The 19,735-nt window shown below is 29.7% G+C and overlaps 1 protein-coding gene across 3 annotated transcripts in view; it reads left to right on the forward strand.

Annotated features, from left to right (window-relative positions):
- The first annotated feature begins 6,663 nt into the window (after nt 1–6,663).
- LOC107843218 overlaps nt 6,664–19,735 on the forward strand; it is a 40,776-nt gene continuing 27,704 nt past the window's right edge. Inside the window, exons 1-5 of one of the 3 annotated variants that reach the window (XM_016687459.2) lie at nt 6,664–6,812; nt 7,864–8,126; nt 8,773–8,984; nt 9,396–9,663; nt 10,736–11,194. In XM_016687459.2, coding sequence (XP_016542945.2) covers nt 6,788–6,812; nt 7,864–8,126; nt 8,773–8,984; nt 9,396–9,663; nt 10,736–11,029 — 1,062 coding nt within the window. In that variant the 5' untranslated portion in view covers nt 6,664–6,787 and the 3' untranslated portion in view covers nt 11,030–11,194. Of the gene's footprint in view, nt 6,904–7,863; nt 8,127–8,772; nt 8,985–9,395; nt 9,664–10,735; nt 11,195–19,735 lie in introns of those variants that run through there. The other 2 variants (XM_047395936.1, XM_047395940.1) reach the window with 2 other exon arrangements.

Raw genomic sequence — 19,735 nt, forward strand, 5'->3', positions numbered from 1 at the left:
GTTGCCGCCATTTGATTAAAAGGTCACGGGTTCAAGCCTTGGAAACAGCCTCTGGCAGAAATGCAAGGTAAGGTTGTGTACGATATACCCTCGTGGTAGGGCCCCTCCCTCGAACACCGCGCATAACGGTAGCTTTAGTGCACCGGACTGCCCTATTCAAATTATTATAAGTGATTTGGTTGCACTATAACCAGAGAAAAAAGGACAGCTCGATGTACAAAAGCATGATGTTAGCAAGGGTTTAGAAAAGTACCGCATGCATTCTAAGAGCAGTGGCTGACCCAACTTGGATTCTTCGATGAAAAATTATACGATTTTTACATGATCAAAAATATTTTTATGTATATATAGTAGATGTTGAACCCCCCTTCGACTAGTCCGTATGCTTACTTCTAAACCTCCTCGACGAAAATCCTGGGTGCGTCACTGCCTTAGAGGTGTGATGTAGACAGTCTATTAAATCATTCATTCAGTACTCGATATCGCTTTCACTAAATGTTACTATAAAGCCAACATACATGCAAGAAAACAACCAACTCGATGACGAAAGCATCTCGCGTTAGCAGAATTCATTCAGGGAAATTAAGACTACACCCTTTACCGGAGCGAATCGAGAGCGACTGCTACGCATTCAATAAACTTCAATAATTTTGGCTCAAATTCTATGTAAATCAAGATAGAAATAAATTATAATTAAATCAAAATAGAAGCAGATTATAATCTGAGTTTTATAAATTTGCAATTGAAATTCTACTAAAAATTATTTAATTTATAATTTTTTAAGCATAACTAAAATTATTGAATTCCAATGAACTCGCAATTATTGCACTAGGTAGCTCCCCTACAATAGAATGCACTAGGTACATCCCCTACAATATAGTTGGCTACTAGTGTATTTATTTATTTTGTCTTTTAATACTACAAATAAATAATTTTGTCAAATCAATCAATTAATTTTGTGTCTATATTATATATTATATGCTAGTACAATAAGATATACTTTTAAATTTCCAAATTTCTAATGCTAGTTGTATTAGCTTGCCAATTGATCAAGTTGAAAATTATTTCTTTTGGTCCCTCTCTTTTGCCATTGGATATTTGAAATTTAAACAGTCCAACTAATTTAAATTCGTGTGACGTTGGATGAAAATTGCTAATTTAGACAAATATTTTTTTTTGATAAAATGATAATTTTTTGGAAAATTATCCTACTGGTTGATTATATATTGTCCAACCTTATAAATAAAATACGCAATTACTTTCTGATATTTTCAAAATAAATTGTAAAATCATACATTATTGTAGACTATGAATATGAATTTATTATCTCATCTTTTTTTTACAATGTAGACGAAGTCTTTAAATACAGTTGAAAGTTCATAATTTCAAACGGCTACATAAGCATGAGAAATATTTTGACGTATAATATCATTTATAAAAAAAAAAAAATCGAAATAGCTGAAAAAGACATTAGTTTCTCTAATTTCTTGAATTGCGTATAGTGGAGTGATTAATTTATTATCTCATCATTTTTTACAATGCGGATGAAGTCTTTAAATACAGTTGAAAGTCCACAATTTCTGACGGCTAAATAAGCAAGAAAAATATTTTGACGTGTAATATCATTTATAAAAAAAATTATCGAAATAGCTAAAAAGGGCATTAGTTTCTCTAATTTTTTGAATTGCGTAAAATGGGGTGATGAATTTATTATTTCATCTTTTTTGACCATGTAGACGAAGTCTTTAAATACAGTTGAAAGTCCACGATTTCTGATGGCTAAATAAGCAAGAAAAATATTTTGGCGTATAATATCATTTATGAAAAATCTAATCGAAATAGCTAAAAAATGCATAAGTTTCTTTAATTTCTTGGATTGCGTAAAATGGAGTGATGAATTTATTATCTCATCTTTTTTGACTACGTAGACGAAGTCTTTCAATATAGTTGAAAGTCCACGATTTCTGACGGCTAAATAAGCAAGAAAAATATTTTGACGTACAATATCATTCATAAAAAATTTAATCAAAATAGCTAAAAAACGCATTAGTTTCTCTAATTTCTTGAATTGCGTAAAATGGAGTGACGAATTTATTATCTCATCTTTTTGACAATGTAGACGAAGTCTTTAAATATAGTTGAAAGTCCAAAATTTCAAACAGCTGAATAAGCAAGAAAAATATTTGACGTATAATATTATTTCTGAAAAATCTAATCGAAATAGCTGAAAAACGCATTAGTTTCCACACATATGGAAAAGGACAAAAAGAAAAAAAGAAAAAAAAAGATATATATGGAAAGAAAAGGGAAAAAAAGAAGCAAAACTATAAATAGAAAGTATAATTAATAACCTCACCAACTAACCAGAATTCACACATATAAATATACACATACAAAATATTAGAGAGCAATTTAAGAGTTTTCAAAAAAAAAAAAAAATTATCCAAAATTAAATTATATTTTGAGGTTTTCGTTCGTAGTTTTGAGTTCGTGAATTTAAAAGTTAGCTTTGGAAATCTATAAGATGTATACGTCGCTCTTTTTTATTAATCGAAAAGAATTTAAAGGTACGTTTTTATTATCACTTATTCTCGACCTACTTCAATATTTTTATGTAATTATTATTCGATAATAAAGTGATATGTTGCCAACCTTATATATTTGCTAAATAATTATGTGAATATAATTATTCAATAATAAAGTGATATGGTGCCAACCTCATATATTTGCTAATTATAATGTGAATGTAATTATGCAATAATAATGTGATTTTGACATTTTTCAAATTCTTTCATATTAAGTTTTTTTTTATTCTTTTAGTTGTAATTTACAGCTTGTTTTAGTGATGAAAGAAAATGACATTATTAGGAAATATGTTAACTCATGAGCTTTAAGAAGAATTAAAGAAAATTCATAAATTAAAATATATGTTTCTTGATTGACAAATTTATTTTCTATTATGCATTTATTGTTAACAATGATCAAGAAAAAAAAAATGTCATTGAACAATTTACAAAAGTTTGTGACCATAATCTAACAATCTCGAGGGTTTATCAGAAATAATTTCTCTACTTTCGAGGTAGCGGTAAAGTCTACATACACTCTGGTCTCTCCAAATTCTATTTTTGTGGAACTATATTGAGTATGTTATTATTATCGTAAGAGTAAAACATTTAGTACCCCTAAACTATGATCAAATTTGCTACGACACACTCCAACTTCACGGGGGTCCTATTACCCCCTGACTTAAATTTTAGCGTATTTTTGTTAATTTTTCGACGTGGTATCTTTTGTCAACTCTTTTAGCTAACGTGACACCTTTGAAGTGGACCCCATTTTATATAATAAAGGTGTCACGTCAGCATAAAAGGGTGACAAAAATCTGCTAAAAATGAGTTCAGGGAGGTAATAGGATTCCTGTGAAGTTGTAGTGTATCACAACTTTGAACATAGTTCGGGAGGGTACTAGATGCTTATCTCTTATCGTAATCTTACATATTTTAATAAAATTCATATTTAATTAACAGTTGTTCCTAAAAAAGGACAACAGCGACAATGTGGATCTGGAGAGGATAGAGAATGCATAATTTGTATCTCTACCTTACACGTGAGGTAGAGATGTTGTTTCCAATAGACCCTCGACTCAAGACAACAAAAGTGTCGAAAAAGACGTAACAAAAATACAAGAAAAAATATGTTGTACCTGAACAACAAACAGTATTAGAAACAGATAGAAACGTTTGGAGGACACATATTAGTGTAGAAGACCGGTCAGAAGCAGTACGCCCTAGCTAGTGGACAAAAATGTTTTGTCTTGTTGTATGTACTAGTAGTCATCGTGCAACGCTAAATTAAATTAGATTATAAATCTAAATTAATTAAATCATAAAATAAATAAAAATCGAACATCGAATGAAAAATAATAATGTATCTATGTGGCACATTGTTGTAGGGTTTGGCATGATTTTGCAATTACACTAAATTCCAACATGTGTTCCATACTAAGCATATTGTATTATTTCTCCTAAAAATTGGATTATAGTGGACAATGATATGCCTTCATTATATTCTTATATTATAATATATTAAATTTTCTATCAGAAATCTTTTCAAAAGCATGAGAAATCTGAAAATGCTAGATCTTATTTTACTGTATTTATGTAAATTAATTACACGTTTATAAAATAAAAGTAAATGTAGATGTTAAAAAATATAGAGAAAGCATTAGAAAGAAAACAACATAAAAATATCATGACATATTTAAATAGCAATTAATATATTACTTTCGACATGTCCTTCCTTTAAGTATTTCTTTATTTATAATCAGCGCTTCAGATTTCGAGTCCTGTCGAGTACGAAGTCACCCTTATTAGAAATCTCTTTTACTTCTTATATGAATCTTTACTATACGTATTTAAATTTAATTGAATTCTGATATAAGTATCGAACAACGAGGTAATATAAAATAACATCCTAGAAGATCCCCCATTGGGACTAGTGATGGGCTAGTTGATAGTGAATGGATCAATGATTGAAAGTGAAAGTTGGGACCTTCTTGGGTTTATTGTAATATGTCTTAATTTTACGGGGCTTTAGGACCAATCTCTACTATTTATTATCATATTTTTATAGCATATATTTATTCAGTTGGACGACTTCAGATCTTTACATGTTCAGTGTGCGTGTATTTACATAATGGTCCAGCTGAAAAAATATGTCACAGAAATACGGTTATAAATAGTCGAGGGAGTTTTAGGACCCCCGTAAAGTTGAGGTGTGTTACAATAAATTTCATCAAAGTTTAGGTATATTTTGAATCTTTTTCTTGATCTTCTTAGTTAACCAAAGGGCAGAATGGACATGTTTTTTGGCGAAATTTGTCGTAACACGCTTCAATTTTGAGGGGATTCTATGACTTCCTTAGATAATTTTTTTACTGTATTTCTGTGGCATATATGTTTCAGCTGGACAACTGCGTAAATATACGCACACTAAGCGCGTAAGAGTCTGAAGCGTAAGAGTCTGAAGTGATCCAGTCAGGGGCAAAGACAGGATTTCAAGTAAGTAGGTTCAATATTCAAAGAAAACTAAGTCGAAGGGGATTCAACACCTACTATAATCACATAAAAAATAATTTTAATCATGTATAAATAGTATATTTTTTCGTCGAAGGGGGTTCGGAAGAACCCCCTAAAGAGGGCTAGCTCCGCCTCTGGATCCAACTAAGCAAATATATGCCACAAAAATAGAGTAAAAAATAATCTAGACTGGTCATAAAATTCCCACAAAATTAAGGCGTATTACAGCAAAATTCATCAAAGTTTAAATATACTTCGAACCTTTTTTCCTTATTTTAAAAAAAAATTATACAAATATAAAAACTTGATAAGAAAATACTCTTTCGAATAACATTAGATTAAGGTTAATATATGTTTATACATTGCTCAATTTTATCGTCAAAGTATTAAAAAAATAATTAATATTTATAATAACTTATAAAATTTTAGATTTCGATCCAATATTTTCTCATAAAATTATTACTAATTTATTTATAAAAATATGATAATGTACATTGATATTATCACCCCCTTCACTCCCCAAGGTGACTAACGTGGTGCACATGGGGCTAACAAATTATATTAGTTGACCCTAACCCCTTGTCTATTATAACGGTTTTTGATATTGAGTTTATCTAAATTTAATATTTTTTATATAAATTTTTAATTTGAAAATTTACAAAAAAACTCTCTTTTATGAAAATGAGCATGAACTTTTAAAAAAGAAAAATTCTAAACTTATAAATAAGATAGAGATATGTTTGTTGCTATAGATCGTGATTATGTTATTAAGACTAAACTGAGAAGTTTAAAGATAAAATTATTTTTGTATAATTTATTTTATTTGAGACAAATCAAAATTGATGTAATATCACGTAAGTTGAGACAGAGCAAGAAGTAACAATCATTCTCCCTGTCCCATTTTGTGTGATGCACTTTGTTTTTTAGTTTGGCTAAAAAAGAATGATAGTGGCTAGCAGGTCACATCGTGCTTAATTAAATAATAGACACTAGTTAAATAATAAATTGACTCCCCAGCTCACCTTAAATATGATTTAACTTTAGATATTTTATATTTTATCATTAATGAGACGGTTTACGGTTAAAAATAAATATCTACAACTTATTTCGAATTCACCATAAATTTTAAAATTTTATTTTTTCTTAAATTTTGTATCTAGTCAAAACACATCAAATATTCGAAATGAATTAGAGTACTATTATATATATATGAACTTATAATAGTTTTAAAAATATACGTAATAAATTTAACACTAAAAATCTTAGGAATGAATTAGAGTACTATTAGATATAGGAACTTATAATAGTTTTAAAAATATACGTAATAAATTTAATACTAAAAATCTTAAGAGGACAACTTCATCAAGTTAAAATCTTGAATCCCCCTTATATAATTAGGAGCGGAGCTATACTTGGAATAGGGGTTTTGAACTTCAATAGAAAGTTATACTATATATATTAGAATTATTTTATATGTATATATATATTAGATATCGAACTTCATTCGGTTATAGTTAGTATATTCACCTATGAACCCCTCGGTGAAAAATTCTGACTCCGTTACTGTAAATAATATATATCTACTAGTCAAACTATGTAAGGTTCTCCCTTCTAGATCTTTTGTAATTATAAAAACAACAAGGACATCAACAAGAGTTCACCATTATTATTATTATTTCACCAAAGTTTTCATCACCCATCCAAAAAAAATGGCAGAGTCCCATCCTAATTCAGGTTCTTTTTCTTTCTTTCTTTCTTCATATATACTTGATATGATTTTCTGTGAGTCGAGGATCCATCGAAAACAATCTCTTTGCCTTGCGAGGTAGGGTTATCGACTTAGTAGATATTACCTTGTGCAGACTTCACTTGTGAAATTACACTGACGATGTTGTTGTTGTTCTTTTTTCGGGAGAAACATAGTCTAAACATTTTAAGAATGTGTATAACTAGTCCTTCTTGATATGTGGAAAAAAAAAGTTATGATTTTTATTTTTGTAGTTTTGATTTTTTTTATGAAGAGAGCATTGAGCAACGATAAAATTGTTTTCGCATGACAATTTAGGTCATTTCTTCAAGTCATGGAATCAATCATTAATGTTTGCAGTAGGTTACGTTTTTCCCCGTTCCTTGTTAACACAGAATGCTTTGTGTACTGGACCGTCTTGACCCTTGGTTTATTGGGTGTTTTTCTAAGTCTCATATCAATTTTTCTATATTTTTTTATATAATTATATGTAATCTGTCTCAAATTTTAACGAGTATCAGAGCACCAAAATAATGGTCATAGGTCCGCCCCTGGTTTTGGGTAGAGTTATTCGGTTCTTGTGCCGGTGGGGAAGGTGACAAGTACCTCGGTGGAATAGTCTAGTCTGATGTCAATCTATATTGCTCAGACTCTTCAAAAATACCGTCAGATGCAAAGCATTTTGGATGGTTTGAGTAATATATGTGTCACATAAGAGAACGTTACGTAATATTTCGACTCTGATCTCTCATGATTTTCCATCAAATTTACTTCATTGACCACTGAACCATACCCTATTGGATGCCAAAGTCAAAAATAGTTAATACTACAGTATTTTTGGCATTAAAAGATACTATGAACCTAATTGTTGTGGTTTAAATTAGGTAATATAAGGTAGGTAAACTTTTAATTTTGTCATACTATTTATTACAGTCTTGTTGAAATTGCTTCATTTTATTCCCAAAAATTTGTTTAGTCATGCATTGTTCATGTTATTTTAACTTGTTTTCTTGATTTTGAACTCAAAAAAAATTTCAGGTATGACTAAGAAAATACTTGTAATGTTCTTCATTGGTATATTGGCATTTGTTTATCGCGCGATTACACCACCTCCTCCGAGGATTTGTGGCTCCTCCGGTGGCCCTCCGATCACTTCACCGCGTATAAAACTCTCCGATGGAAGGCATTTGGCTTATAAAGAACAAGGTGTTGCTAAAGATCAAGCAAAGTACAAGATTGTGTTCATTCATGGCTTTGATAGTTGCAAACATGATGTTGTTATTGCTCATACACTTTCTCATGTAATTCCCTTTTACCCTTCTTGTTTGAGTTGAAATCTTCTATCAGAAACAGTCTCTCTATTTCATCTCAGGTAGTGGTATGGCTTGTGGGAATACACTGGGTATATGTTCTTGTACGTTGTTTTAACTTGCAATCTTGTAGGCACAGGCGGAGCTAGGTAGGACCAAGGGGCTTCAGTCGAATCCCTTCTGTCGAAAAATTATACCTTATGCAAAGTGAGGGGAAAAAAGTAATTTTTTTTTTAATCAATATATAAGATGTTGAATCACCTCGAAAAGATTCTAGTATAGTGATAAAGGGGGGTTCAAAATTTAAGTTTCGTCACGAATCACGAGTTATATCGTAGTTTCTTTCTCAATCCCTCTTGCTATGTTGCTCGAACTTTACAAAATATTGTCTTATGCGGGTTGGAAGATCCGATTTTTTGGAAAGTCCGAGGAACGTACCTAAGTTGCTCAGACTCTTAAAAAATGTTGCCCCACCCTTGTAACATCCTCCAAAAATGCACTATTTTTGAAGGATCCGACACACACCCGATGACATTTTTGAGGAGTCCGAACAACATAGCAACATACTACCCTTGTATATAAATTTCTGACTCCGCCACAGCTCGTAAAATCTTGTAATTCATATGTTCTTTTGCAGGAAGTTATGCAGAGTTTGGGAATATATATTGTGTCAATTGATAGACCTGGTTATGGTGAAAGTGATCCACATCCAAAAAGAACACCAAAGACTTTAGCTCTTGATATTGAAGAATTAGCTGATCAATTGGAATTGGGATCTAAATTCTATGTTGCTGGATTTTCCATGGGTGGACAAGTTGTTTGGGGTCTTCTCAAGTATATTCCTCACAGGTATTCTTCATTTAAAACGTTTTTCTTTAAGTCGAGGGTCTATCAGAAACAGCCTCTCTGCCCTGAACAAGGTAGGAGTATGAGCCAAAGCTACTGAGTTCGTCTGAACTCGTAACTCTATTCTATGTTGCTCCGACTCTCCAAAAATGTCGGAGGATCCAACACGCACATATTAACATTTTCGAATAGTCCAAACATCATAGACTTTGATAGTACATCCACCCCTGCTAAGTCGTGTAATTGTAATCGTGTCGGATCTTTCAAAAATGTACTACATACGATACGCACCGGTCAACATTCCTAAAAAAGCCCATTCAACATGGACTTTTAAGTGTACATCCACCTCTGCTATACATGTTAAAATTTCACTTTTTTTTTTTTAATATATAACTTAAATCTTTTTTGTAACAGATTAGCAGGAGCAGCACTACTAACCCCTGTTATTAACTATTGGTGGCCTGGATTTCCATCAAATTTATCAACAAAATCATATTATGATCAACTTTTACCAGATCAATGGGCACTTAGAGTTTTTCACTATCTTCCATTGCTATCTTATTGGTGGAATACACAAAAATATTTTCCATCTTCTAGTGTTGCAGCTCATAGCCCTGATATATTTTTAACTCAAGATACACAATTAGCACCAAGATTTGGAGCCTCACAAGAACAATATAGGGTAATTATAACTTTATCATTAGTATTTCTTGTTAATTTTGTGTAATCGGAGTAATCGGTAAAGTTGCTGCCATGTGGCCAGTAGGTCACAGGTTGAAGCCTTGGAAGCAGCCTCAATGTAAGGCGAGACTGTGTGCAATATACCCTTGTGGTGGGGTCCTTTTCCGGACCTTGTGCATTGAGGGAGCTTTAGTGCATCGGACTGCCTTTTTTTATATAGACGCGGATTCAGGATTTTAATTTGATGAGTTCAAAACTCGTTTATATGTTTTTAAAAGAGATAAACATCCGGTATCCCCTTAACTATGACCAACGTTGTTACGACACATTCCAACTTCACGGGTTCACTTTTGCGCTGATGAGACGCGTGAAGGACTACCATGTGTCAAATCAGCTAAAAAGGTTGACAAGAATACACTAAAATCTAGTTCAGGTGGGTAATCGAACCCTCGTGAAGTTGAAGTGTATCGTAGCAAATTTGATCTTAGTCCAGATTGGTACTAGATGCTTATCTCTTTTTAAATATATGGTATAGAGTTTTACACTTCCTTTCATTTCGTTTTAGTGACTTTTGAAACTTATCGTCTTATTCGTTCCCTTCAGCCCTAAGTTTTGGTCGGTAGAATTATTATGTACCATTGTGCTGATAGGAGGTAACAGGTAACTAGACACTAACGTCGTAAATAAAAAAATACCATATCAAAAATACTAAATTCAGTTGAACCTGTAAACCCACATTGCGTCCACTTCTTAACCAATTTTTTGTTTTACTCTGTTTCAAAAAGAATGTATATCAGTGCCGGAGCTACACTTAGGATAGGGAGTTCATCCGAACCACCTTCGACGAAAAATTATACTATATATACATGACATGTATATATAGTAGGTGACGTCCTTCGATTAATTCGTATGTTCACTTGTGAATCCCCTTGGTGAAAATTCTGGGTCCGCCACTGATGTATATATCCATATGTCTACATCAATTTTTATAACTTTCCATTAAAATACTAGTTATTAATTAATTGTCAATTATTTTTATTTATTTATTTAAATTATAATCCATGTGGCCACAGGGACAAATTAGACAACAAGGTGAATTTGAATCACTTCATAGAGATGGAATAGTTGGATTTGGCACATGGGAATTTGATCCAATGGATTTAAAAAATCCATTTGATAATGTTCATTTATGGCAAGGTGATGAAGATGGACTTGTACCTGTTATATTACAAAGATATATTGCAAAAAAATTACCATGGATTAAATATCATGAAATTAAAGGTGGTGGACATTTATTTCCTTATGCTGATGGTATGGGAGATAAAATTATCAAGACATTTTTACTTGGTGAAAAATTCCAAGCATAAAGATATATACCGGCGAAATACAGGTGTTTAGATGTGATTTGATTGAATATCGGGAAAAAAAAAAATGGTTGAAGTTGAAAAAGGATGTTTAAAAGTCGATCTAAATTGTTATATTACATGTACTTGTGTGATTTGTATAATGTCATTAGTAATTTGGCCTTGTGATAGTAGTTTTTTTTTTATTATTGACGAAGTCAAAAATTTCGCTAATACTATATACGTATTGAATAGCATTATTGAAATCTACAAGAAAAAAAAACAAATCGTATTGATAAATTTATTTTTACTTGGTGAAAAATGTGAAGTATAAATTTATTTTTCTTGGATATCAAAGAAAAAAGTGATTGAGGTCGACATTGAAAAAGAATATTTGAAAGTCGATCTCAATTGATATATTACATTTATTTGTGTGACTTTTGTAATGTCACTAGTTGGGACCTTGTCCTTGTTGAAATTAATACAAAGTCACTATTAATGTGGTCGTTGTTATTCCAATTTCTTTATAATTTCTATCGATGAAGTCAGAAATTTTGTCAGGTTCAAAAAAAATATATATGTCGATGTATATCAAAGTTATTGATTTACTTGATTGAAATCGTAAAGAGAAACCTTACGTATACATAATAAGGCCGACATATATATAGAAATCTTTGTATATGACAAGATCGACATATACATAATAAGGTCGATTCATATACATAACAAGTATGACAAGGACAACATATACATAACAAAGTCGATTCATATACATAACAGGACCGACATATATATAGAAAGCTATGTATATGTATTTTTAGAGAAAAATGAGATTTTCGTAATATGTTTGAAGAGATCAAATTTTTTGTAATAAGTGAAACTTAAGTTGTGAATTTATGTAATTTTTAGTTCAATATAATATTAGAATCACGACCCTTATTTAAAAAAAGAAAAATTGAAATATCATATCACAAATTTTAAATTTTAAAAATTGAAATATCATATAGCAAATTTTAAATATCTTAAATACTTTAATGCATGATGTAGCTATTTATTTATTTTTTACTGATATAGAATTTAAGAAATAATAAATAATATAAATAAATTTACTTTATCATTCTTTAAATATAATAAATTTAATATTTTGAGAAATATATTAGGTAATGAATAGTATTTAATAGCAAGGTAAAATAGACACAAAGAGAAAAATTATCTATTGATTTTTCAAATTGAACAAATATTATTGAACATCCGTTTTTAATAACATGGATAAATAAAGATGAATAGAGAGAGTAACTTTAATTTTTTAATCAGTAAAGATTGGGGTGAGATAGATAGAATACTTTCACGTTTTTTCAGAAATTTTAGATTTGAGTCTTTTATATAAAAAAATCTTATTAAGAAACGCATCACCCGCCTTATGCAATTCGAATTCAGATTAATCAAATCTCAATATAAATATCGAACACCAAATGAAAAAAAAAAAAAAAAAACTTTTTTTCCCTCACTTGATAGACTCATATATTTGATACAACATATCATAAAACAAGAAGAATTAATTAATTAAAATAAGTAAAAATTTTAAATAAAACATTATTAGTGACATTTTAATTTATATAACACTCCATCAAAAGAATCTTCTTTAAAAAAAAAAAAAAAAAACTCACATGATGACATTTATATAAAAATATCTTAAGTTTTTTCAACTCTGGCTATATTGTGATGCTTCTATTTTTTACTATCAAGTATTTATATTCCGTCTTTGAAAATGAATAATCTCAATATAGAATATTTCACTCCCCTCCTCGATACGAATTTGAATATACCAATTTCTTTTATATATCGACTGCCCAAAAAAAACGTTTAACTGACACATTTTGGTTTTTAGTTTCTAGAAAAATAATTTTTTTAGTGACATGATTTATTGGGACTTCACCACAACCACTCATTTAAACAAAAAGAAAACTATCATATAAAAAAATAATATTTTCAAAATTCGAATTCAAAACGTCACAATCTTCGATAATTATTCTCCTAAGGTAGGCTACCATTGAAATATTCTATCAATATTTTATTTTAGTTATACGTTTCTAACACAAAAAGGTTGAGTGCAACAAAAGAAAAAACTTTTGAATATTTGAAAAATGAAGTCATCTCAAATTAATTGAGTTTACTATTTTGGGTCAGAATTTTTCTTAAAAGTTAATTGAAAATGACAAGTGAGAGATAAGATTTGATTTTGGTTTAATTAGTGATAATAATTTTTTATCAGAGTCTGGGATTCAAAATAAAGTCACCTCTGATAAGGAGCGTCTTATCTTTGAAAATGTGATTTTTCAGCATGATATGCAGAGACAAAATCAGGTTTTTTGTTGAGGGGTTTAAAATCTGGAGAAAAAAAACCTCATCGAAGGGAGTTCAACATCAATAATATATACATAAAAATCACTTTAATCATGTATTAATAGTATAAGTTTTCATCGAAGAGGGTTCATTCGGGTTCAAACGAACCCCTTATTACTAGGTTGGCTCCGCCTCTGAGTCCAAGCTCCAGAATTGAGTCATCTTTGGCGGGGAACGTATTATCCCTCAAAATAGGACTTTTTGACTTAAATTCAAATTATTCGAGCTTCAAGCAGATACACGACACTTGGTAGGAAAGAACCTTTTGGATTTGAGCCATGAGAAATGAGAATGGAGTCACCTTTGATATGAAACGTTTTATCCTCTAAAATAAAAATTTTCGACAGAAATCTGAATTAGTTGGATCATAAAATGAAGGGGAAAGGCTAAAATATGCCGCTGAACGATTAGAAATGGCTCATTTATGTCATCCGTTAAAAGTTTGGCTCATTTATGCTATCACCGTTACAAAATCGGCTCATCCTTGCCATTACTTTTTAATAGCCGATTTTAAAAAACAATCTTGCCACGTGGCAGCTTATTAGAGGGCCACGTCTTTTTTTTATTTTTTAATTTTTTTTTTTAAAAAAAATAAATTTTTTTTATCCATTAAAAAGAATCCATGCAACTTTTTGATCCATTGAAAATTAATTTGATCTATGCTTTTAAAATTTGATTAGTTTTTCATTAATATATTCTTAAAACATTCTCGTTCGATTCATTTTTTGTCATTTTTGACATATTAAGATTATTTTCATATTTTACCTTTAATATTAATTATTTTTTTCTTCAAATTAATTTCAAATACAATAGTAAACATCATTTAATAAATATATTATAATAATAAAATAGTTACTTTAATTGACGGGCGAGTAACTAAAAGGGAACGGAGAGAGTATACACTCCACGCTTTTTATCACTTTATTTTTTTTGTAAAGATTCACGTTGACTAAAACTTTTGTCATTTTTCAGTTGAAACTGAAGGGATATATAAACACCAAATATTATTATTATATTATTAATAGTTAGCTTCTCATTTTGCCAACTCTACGTATACTATATATGTCGTCATATTGTCGTCTTCCTATTTTTTCAATGATAAATGATGATGCATAAATTGTTACGTACAAATGTTGAATGCTGATTAGAGGCGGCTCAACACTTTAGGAGAAAAGTCGGCCGCCTAAGACCCTAAAATTTGAGGAGCCTATTTTTGTTTAGTAATAATAAATTACAAATTTTAAGAAATATATTAAATACTATTTATAAAAAAAAAAATTATATAAAAAATAAAAAGCAAAGCCTCCGTTTGATTTTATCCTTAGGGCATAAATTTGCTTGAGTCGCCCCTGATGCTAATGATGTCATTCTATGCTTAGTAAAAAAATAAAAAAATAAAATATATTCGGCTGACAAAATATTTCATGTATGCTAAGACATACTATATGCTTAATTAGAATAGCGTTTGGTTATAAATTATAGCAGTAGATTTAAAAAAAAATAATTCTTTAAATATTTGTTTGATCATAAAAAATTAATCAAATTTTAAAAGCATAGATCAAATTAATTTTTAATGGATCAAAAAATTGGGTGGATTCTTTTTAATGGATCAAAAAAAATTAAAAATTTAATTTAATTTTTAAAAATAAAAAATAAAAAAATGACGTGGCCCTCTAATAAGCTGCCACATGGCAAGACTGTTTTTAAAAATCGGCTGCTAAAAAGTAATGGCATCAATGAGTCAGTTTTGTAACGACGATGACATAAATGAGCCCAACTTTTAACGGAGGGCATAAGTGAGTCATTTCTGATAATTCAGTGGCATATTTGAGCATTTTTCCTAAAATGAATATACGACAACGGTTGAATTATGGTTCAACTAATTCAGACTCATGTCAAAAATTTTCATGTCATATATATTTCGGGTTCAAGTACTGCATATGTTAAAAATGTTGTTAGAGAGTGATTTCCCGTTAAACCTGTGATTAAAGGTAAGGAAACCCTATACATCTCACCACAATCCGTGATTAGTGACGACACTTGATCAAAAGAATGAATGAGATCAAAGAAATATTGGTATAGTACGATGAAATCTCAGCTTGAACGTATTCATTCTTGTTTTGGATCGTTTTGAGGGATGTTCTATATGCTATTACGTATTTTTGTTAAGTTCTTTTCTTTCTAAGAGGTGGAATAAATAACCTAATTGAAGCGTACTGATCATACATTTGTAATGCATTGTATGTCCCATAATACCTCTCATTCTTATACTCTTTCACGAAAATCGATGATTATTCATAATTGTTACCTTGACACCAAAAAGGAGCTCGACCCAATGCTTTATTTCTGTCCTAGAAGGGAGTTGACCCATTTAGAAGCCCACTAAGCCCAACTATTGGGCCCAAACATAGTTGGCGCAACCAACCCACTAAAAGTTGGCTGATTTACACAAATGTCCCCTTTTTAGACCCTCATTTTGATTTAGTCCATATTTTTAAAAGTTGTGCAAATATAGCCGTTAGGAAATGACTTTTTCTAACAAGGTCAAACTCGAGTCATTGCTTGTTCATATATTTCTCAATCTTACAGATAAAACATTAGACTATCGGTTAAGTTTTGCAATAACTTACAAAATTTTACACCGTGGTCTAACACTTTTTCATAAGATTTTAGTCTGTTTAAACTAATTCTTTAAATTATAGCCTAAAAGGTCCATTTGTTGTAACTTGTAAGATAAAAGACTACTAGAAAATTGCTAATTTACAACAAACGTCCTTCTGGAATTTGACTCGCCGGTAAATGATTTTTCGATGGCATATCTGTTAGCGACGTGATCGATGAGTCAAATTCTGATTGATTTTCGTAAGAAATTTCTGTCTAAAATTAACAATTTTTGGTAGTAAAATATTTTTAAAAAATTACTAAACATCTGCCCAAAAAAAATGATCTTTTATTGACTCTTTTTCATGGATTGTTACATCTAACAAACATATTTGACTTTAAGATGAAATTTATTTTCTACCTTAGAAATAAATAAAGGCCTTTGAGCTATTATTGTTTTTTTGTATTACCAATACCATTTGTACTTGTGGATCTAAAAAAATCATCCACGATTATTAAAAAAAATATCTATGACCAAATCATTTGATATGGTCCCTCAAAAGTAGTAAATATCGATGTGTATCATGTGGACTAGGTAAAGTCAAGACAGATATTCTACGAACAACTTTAATAATTTAATAGAAAAATTTATATTTGTATCAAAGCATGTGATATCATTCCCCAAAATAAATAAAAATATCAATGTGTATCATGTAATCTCCTTCCATACTTGCACTAGGTAAAGTCGAGAAAGACACTCTACAAACTATTTTAACAGTTTATTAGAAAAATTTATGTTTGTATCAAAGCATGTGATGTCGTCCTCCAAATTTTTTTTTTTAAAAATCAATATTGTATCATGTAATATCCTTCTATACACGCATTAGGTAAAGTTGAGACAGATACTCTAAGATTACTTTTATAGTTTACTAGAAAAATTGACGTTTGTACCAAAGCACGTGATATCGTCCCCCAAAATTAGAAAAAAAAAATCAATGTGTATCATGTAACATCCTTCTATGCATTCACTAGGTAAGGTCAAGACAGACGCTCTAGAAATTATTTTTACAGTTTACTTGAAAAATTCATATTTGCATCAAAGCATGTGATATCGTCACTCCAAAATTAGAAAAATATCAATGTGTATCATGTAATATCCTTCGATACATACACTAGGAAAAGTTGAGACAGATACTCTAGAAACTATTTTCATAATTTACTAGAAAAATGCATGTTTATACCAAAGCATGTGATATCATCTCCCAGTGTATCATGTGATATCCTTTGGTGTATGTTGCAGATAAAATAGAGCCAGACGCTTAAGGAATTACTTTCGTTAGAAAAAATCATATTAAAAATATCAATGTGTATCATGTGATATCCTTTGGTATATATTGCAAATAAAATAAAGACAGACACTCTACGAATTACTTTCGCTAGAAAAAATCATATTAAAAATATCACTATGTATCATTATTATATCCTTTGGTATATGTTCCAGATAAAATAAAGAAAGACGCTCTAAAAATTACTTTCACTAGAAAAAATCATATTAAAAATATTAATGTGTATCATGTGATATCTTTTGGTATATATTGCAAATAAATAAAGACAGACGCTCTAAGAATTACTTTAGCTGAAAAAATCATATTAAAAATATCAATGTGTATCACGTGATATCCTTTGGTATAAATTGCAGAAAAAATAAAGACAAACACTCTAGAAATTACTTTTGCTAGAAAAAATCCTATTAAAAATATCAATGTGTATCATGTAATATCCTTTGATATATGTTGCAGATAAAATAAAGACAGACGCTCTAAAAATTACTTTCGCCAGCAAAAATTGTGTTTGTAATACTAACATTAATGGCCAAGCTTTGGCCAAAAATACTCATATGGGGCATCCCTTGAACAATTATGTTACTAATTACATATAATTAGCATAAATATGATACAAATTAATCAAAAAAAAAATCAATTCAAAAACTACTTTAGAAGAAATTGAACTGTTGAAAAAGAAAAAAAAAATCAAAATATACCTAAACTTTATCGAAATTTTTTGAAACACGCCTCAATTTTATATATTTGCCTTTTTCTAAATTGAATATACTAAAAAAAGATACCAAGTAAACCAAATGAAACTACTATAATTCACAAACTCTTAAATATTAACATCTTCATCCTTTACGTTAATAATTAAGTTAATTGTACCATTCAATTTTACCAAAAAAAATATATAATTACTAAAATTAATTAACAGTCGTACAAAGTAAACAATTGTCAATTTTGGTTTTCTGTTTTATTAATATTTAGTTCCATGCTTTACTATGAATTTGTTTAGTATGCCGTGTCTCGAGCCGGGGGTCTATCGGAAACAGCCTTTCTACTTCTTTAGAGGTAGAGGTATGGACTGCGTACATCTACCCTCCTCAGACCTCACTATGTGGGAATACACTGGGTTTGTTGTTGTTGTTGTTTTATTAATATTTAAAAAAAATATATCTTTACCTAATCCAATCACTATTAGTGACAATCAACATTAGCCCTGATCTGGATAACATCAAACTTTAACTCAATTATTTTTAGAAACCTTCTTTATTTAAAAAAAAAAAAAAAAGATATCTTTACCTAATATTTTTTTAGTTTTAGTTTTGCTCATAATATTTTACGAGACAAAAATTTAAGCTAGTTAAATTTGATGATTTAAGTCAAGTATTAGCCAAAATTAAGGAAAAAACTAAATCCATTGAATGAACCTCAAGAATCAATTTAGTTTTTTACATAAAGTTATGAATAAAATATTAATTATCAATTAAATAACAAGTTGATTTAATTTAATTTAATTTAGCTTTAAAGTTTAATCAAAGTGACTATTAAAAAGTGTCATATAAATTGAAATAAAGAAGAAGAATAAGTAAGTTCTAATAATGCTTCAGTTGAAAATGTAATATACATAGATTCAAAATTGGCTAAATTTTACCAAAACGCATAATGACAAATATGTAAAAGTAGTTTAATACTTCTTTTGATTCATATTATATGGTGTTTTTGATTTGGATATAGTTCCTCCAAAATCAATTACCCTTATAAAATAAAATAAATCTTTATTAAATTATTCTCATTTAAGTAGTATCAATTTAATATTATTTCTTAATTGTGTAAACTTTTATTTATTTATATAATATTAATTTGAGTTTTCTTATTAATATATTTTTAATTATCTAAAAAGCTTATTTTAAATTAAATATGAAACCCAAAATAGCATATTATAATATGAACAGAGGGAAGGAAGTAACATTCACAATGAGTTATTGATGAAACCTGAGATGCCATATAATATGAATCCATTGGATGATTACATTATGAAATGAGTGGTGACTTTACGGGAAATAGAATTGATATATAAGAAACTTCGGAAGCGCACCATTAACACCAATAACTTGATCGAATTTAACAAGAAATGTGGGACTCAAGAACTTGATAAATAATATTTGATGGGATGTTAGAAAGAAGAAGATACGCGGGTGGTGGGGTGTGAGGAAGAAGAAGAAGAAGAAGAAAGGGGGTGGTTGGGTGTGTCGAAGAAAAAGAAATAGGATTTTAGGATTTCAACGAAGGGATTTTATATTCAAAGAAAACATAGTCGAAGGGGGTTCGACATCTATTATAACCACATAAAAAATAATTTTAATTATATATAAATAGTATATTTTTCCGTCCGAAC

Source organism: Capsicum annuum, chromosome 9 (genome assembly GCF_002878395.1).
Source record: "Capsicum annuum cultivar UCD-10X-F1 chromosome 9, UCD10Xv1.1, whole genome shotgun sequence".
NCBI lineage: Eukaryota > Viridiplantae > Streptophyta > Magnoliopsida > Solanales > Solanaceae > Capsicum > Capsicum annuum.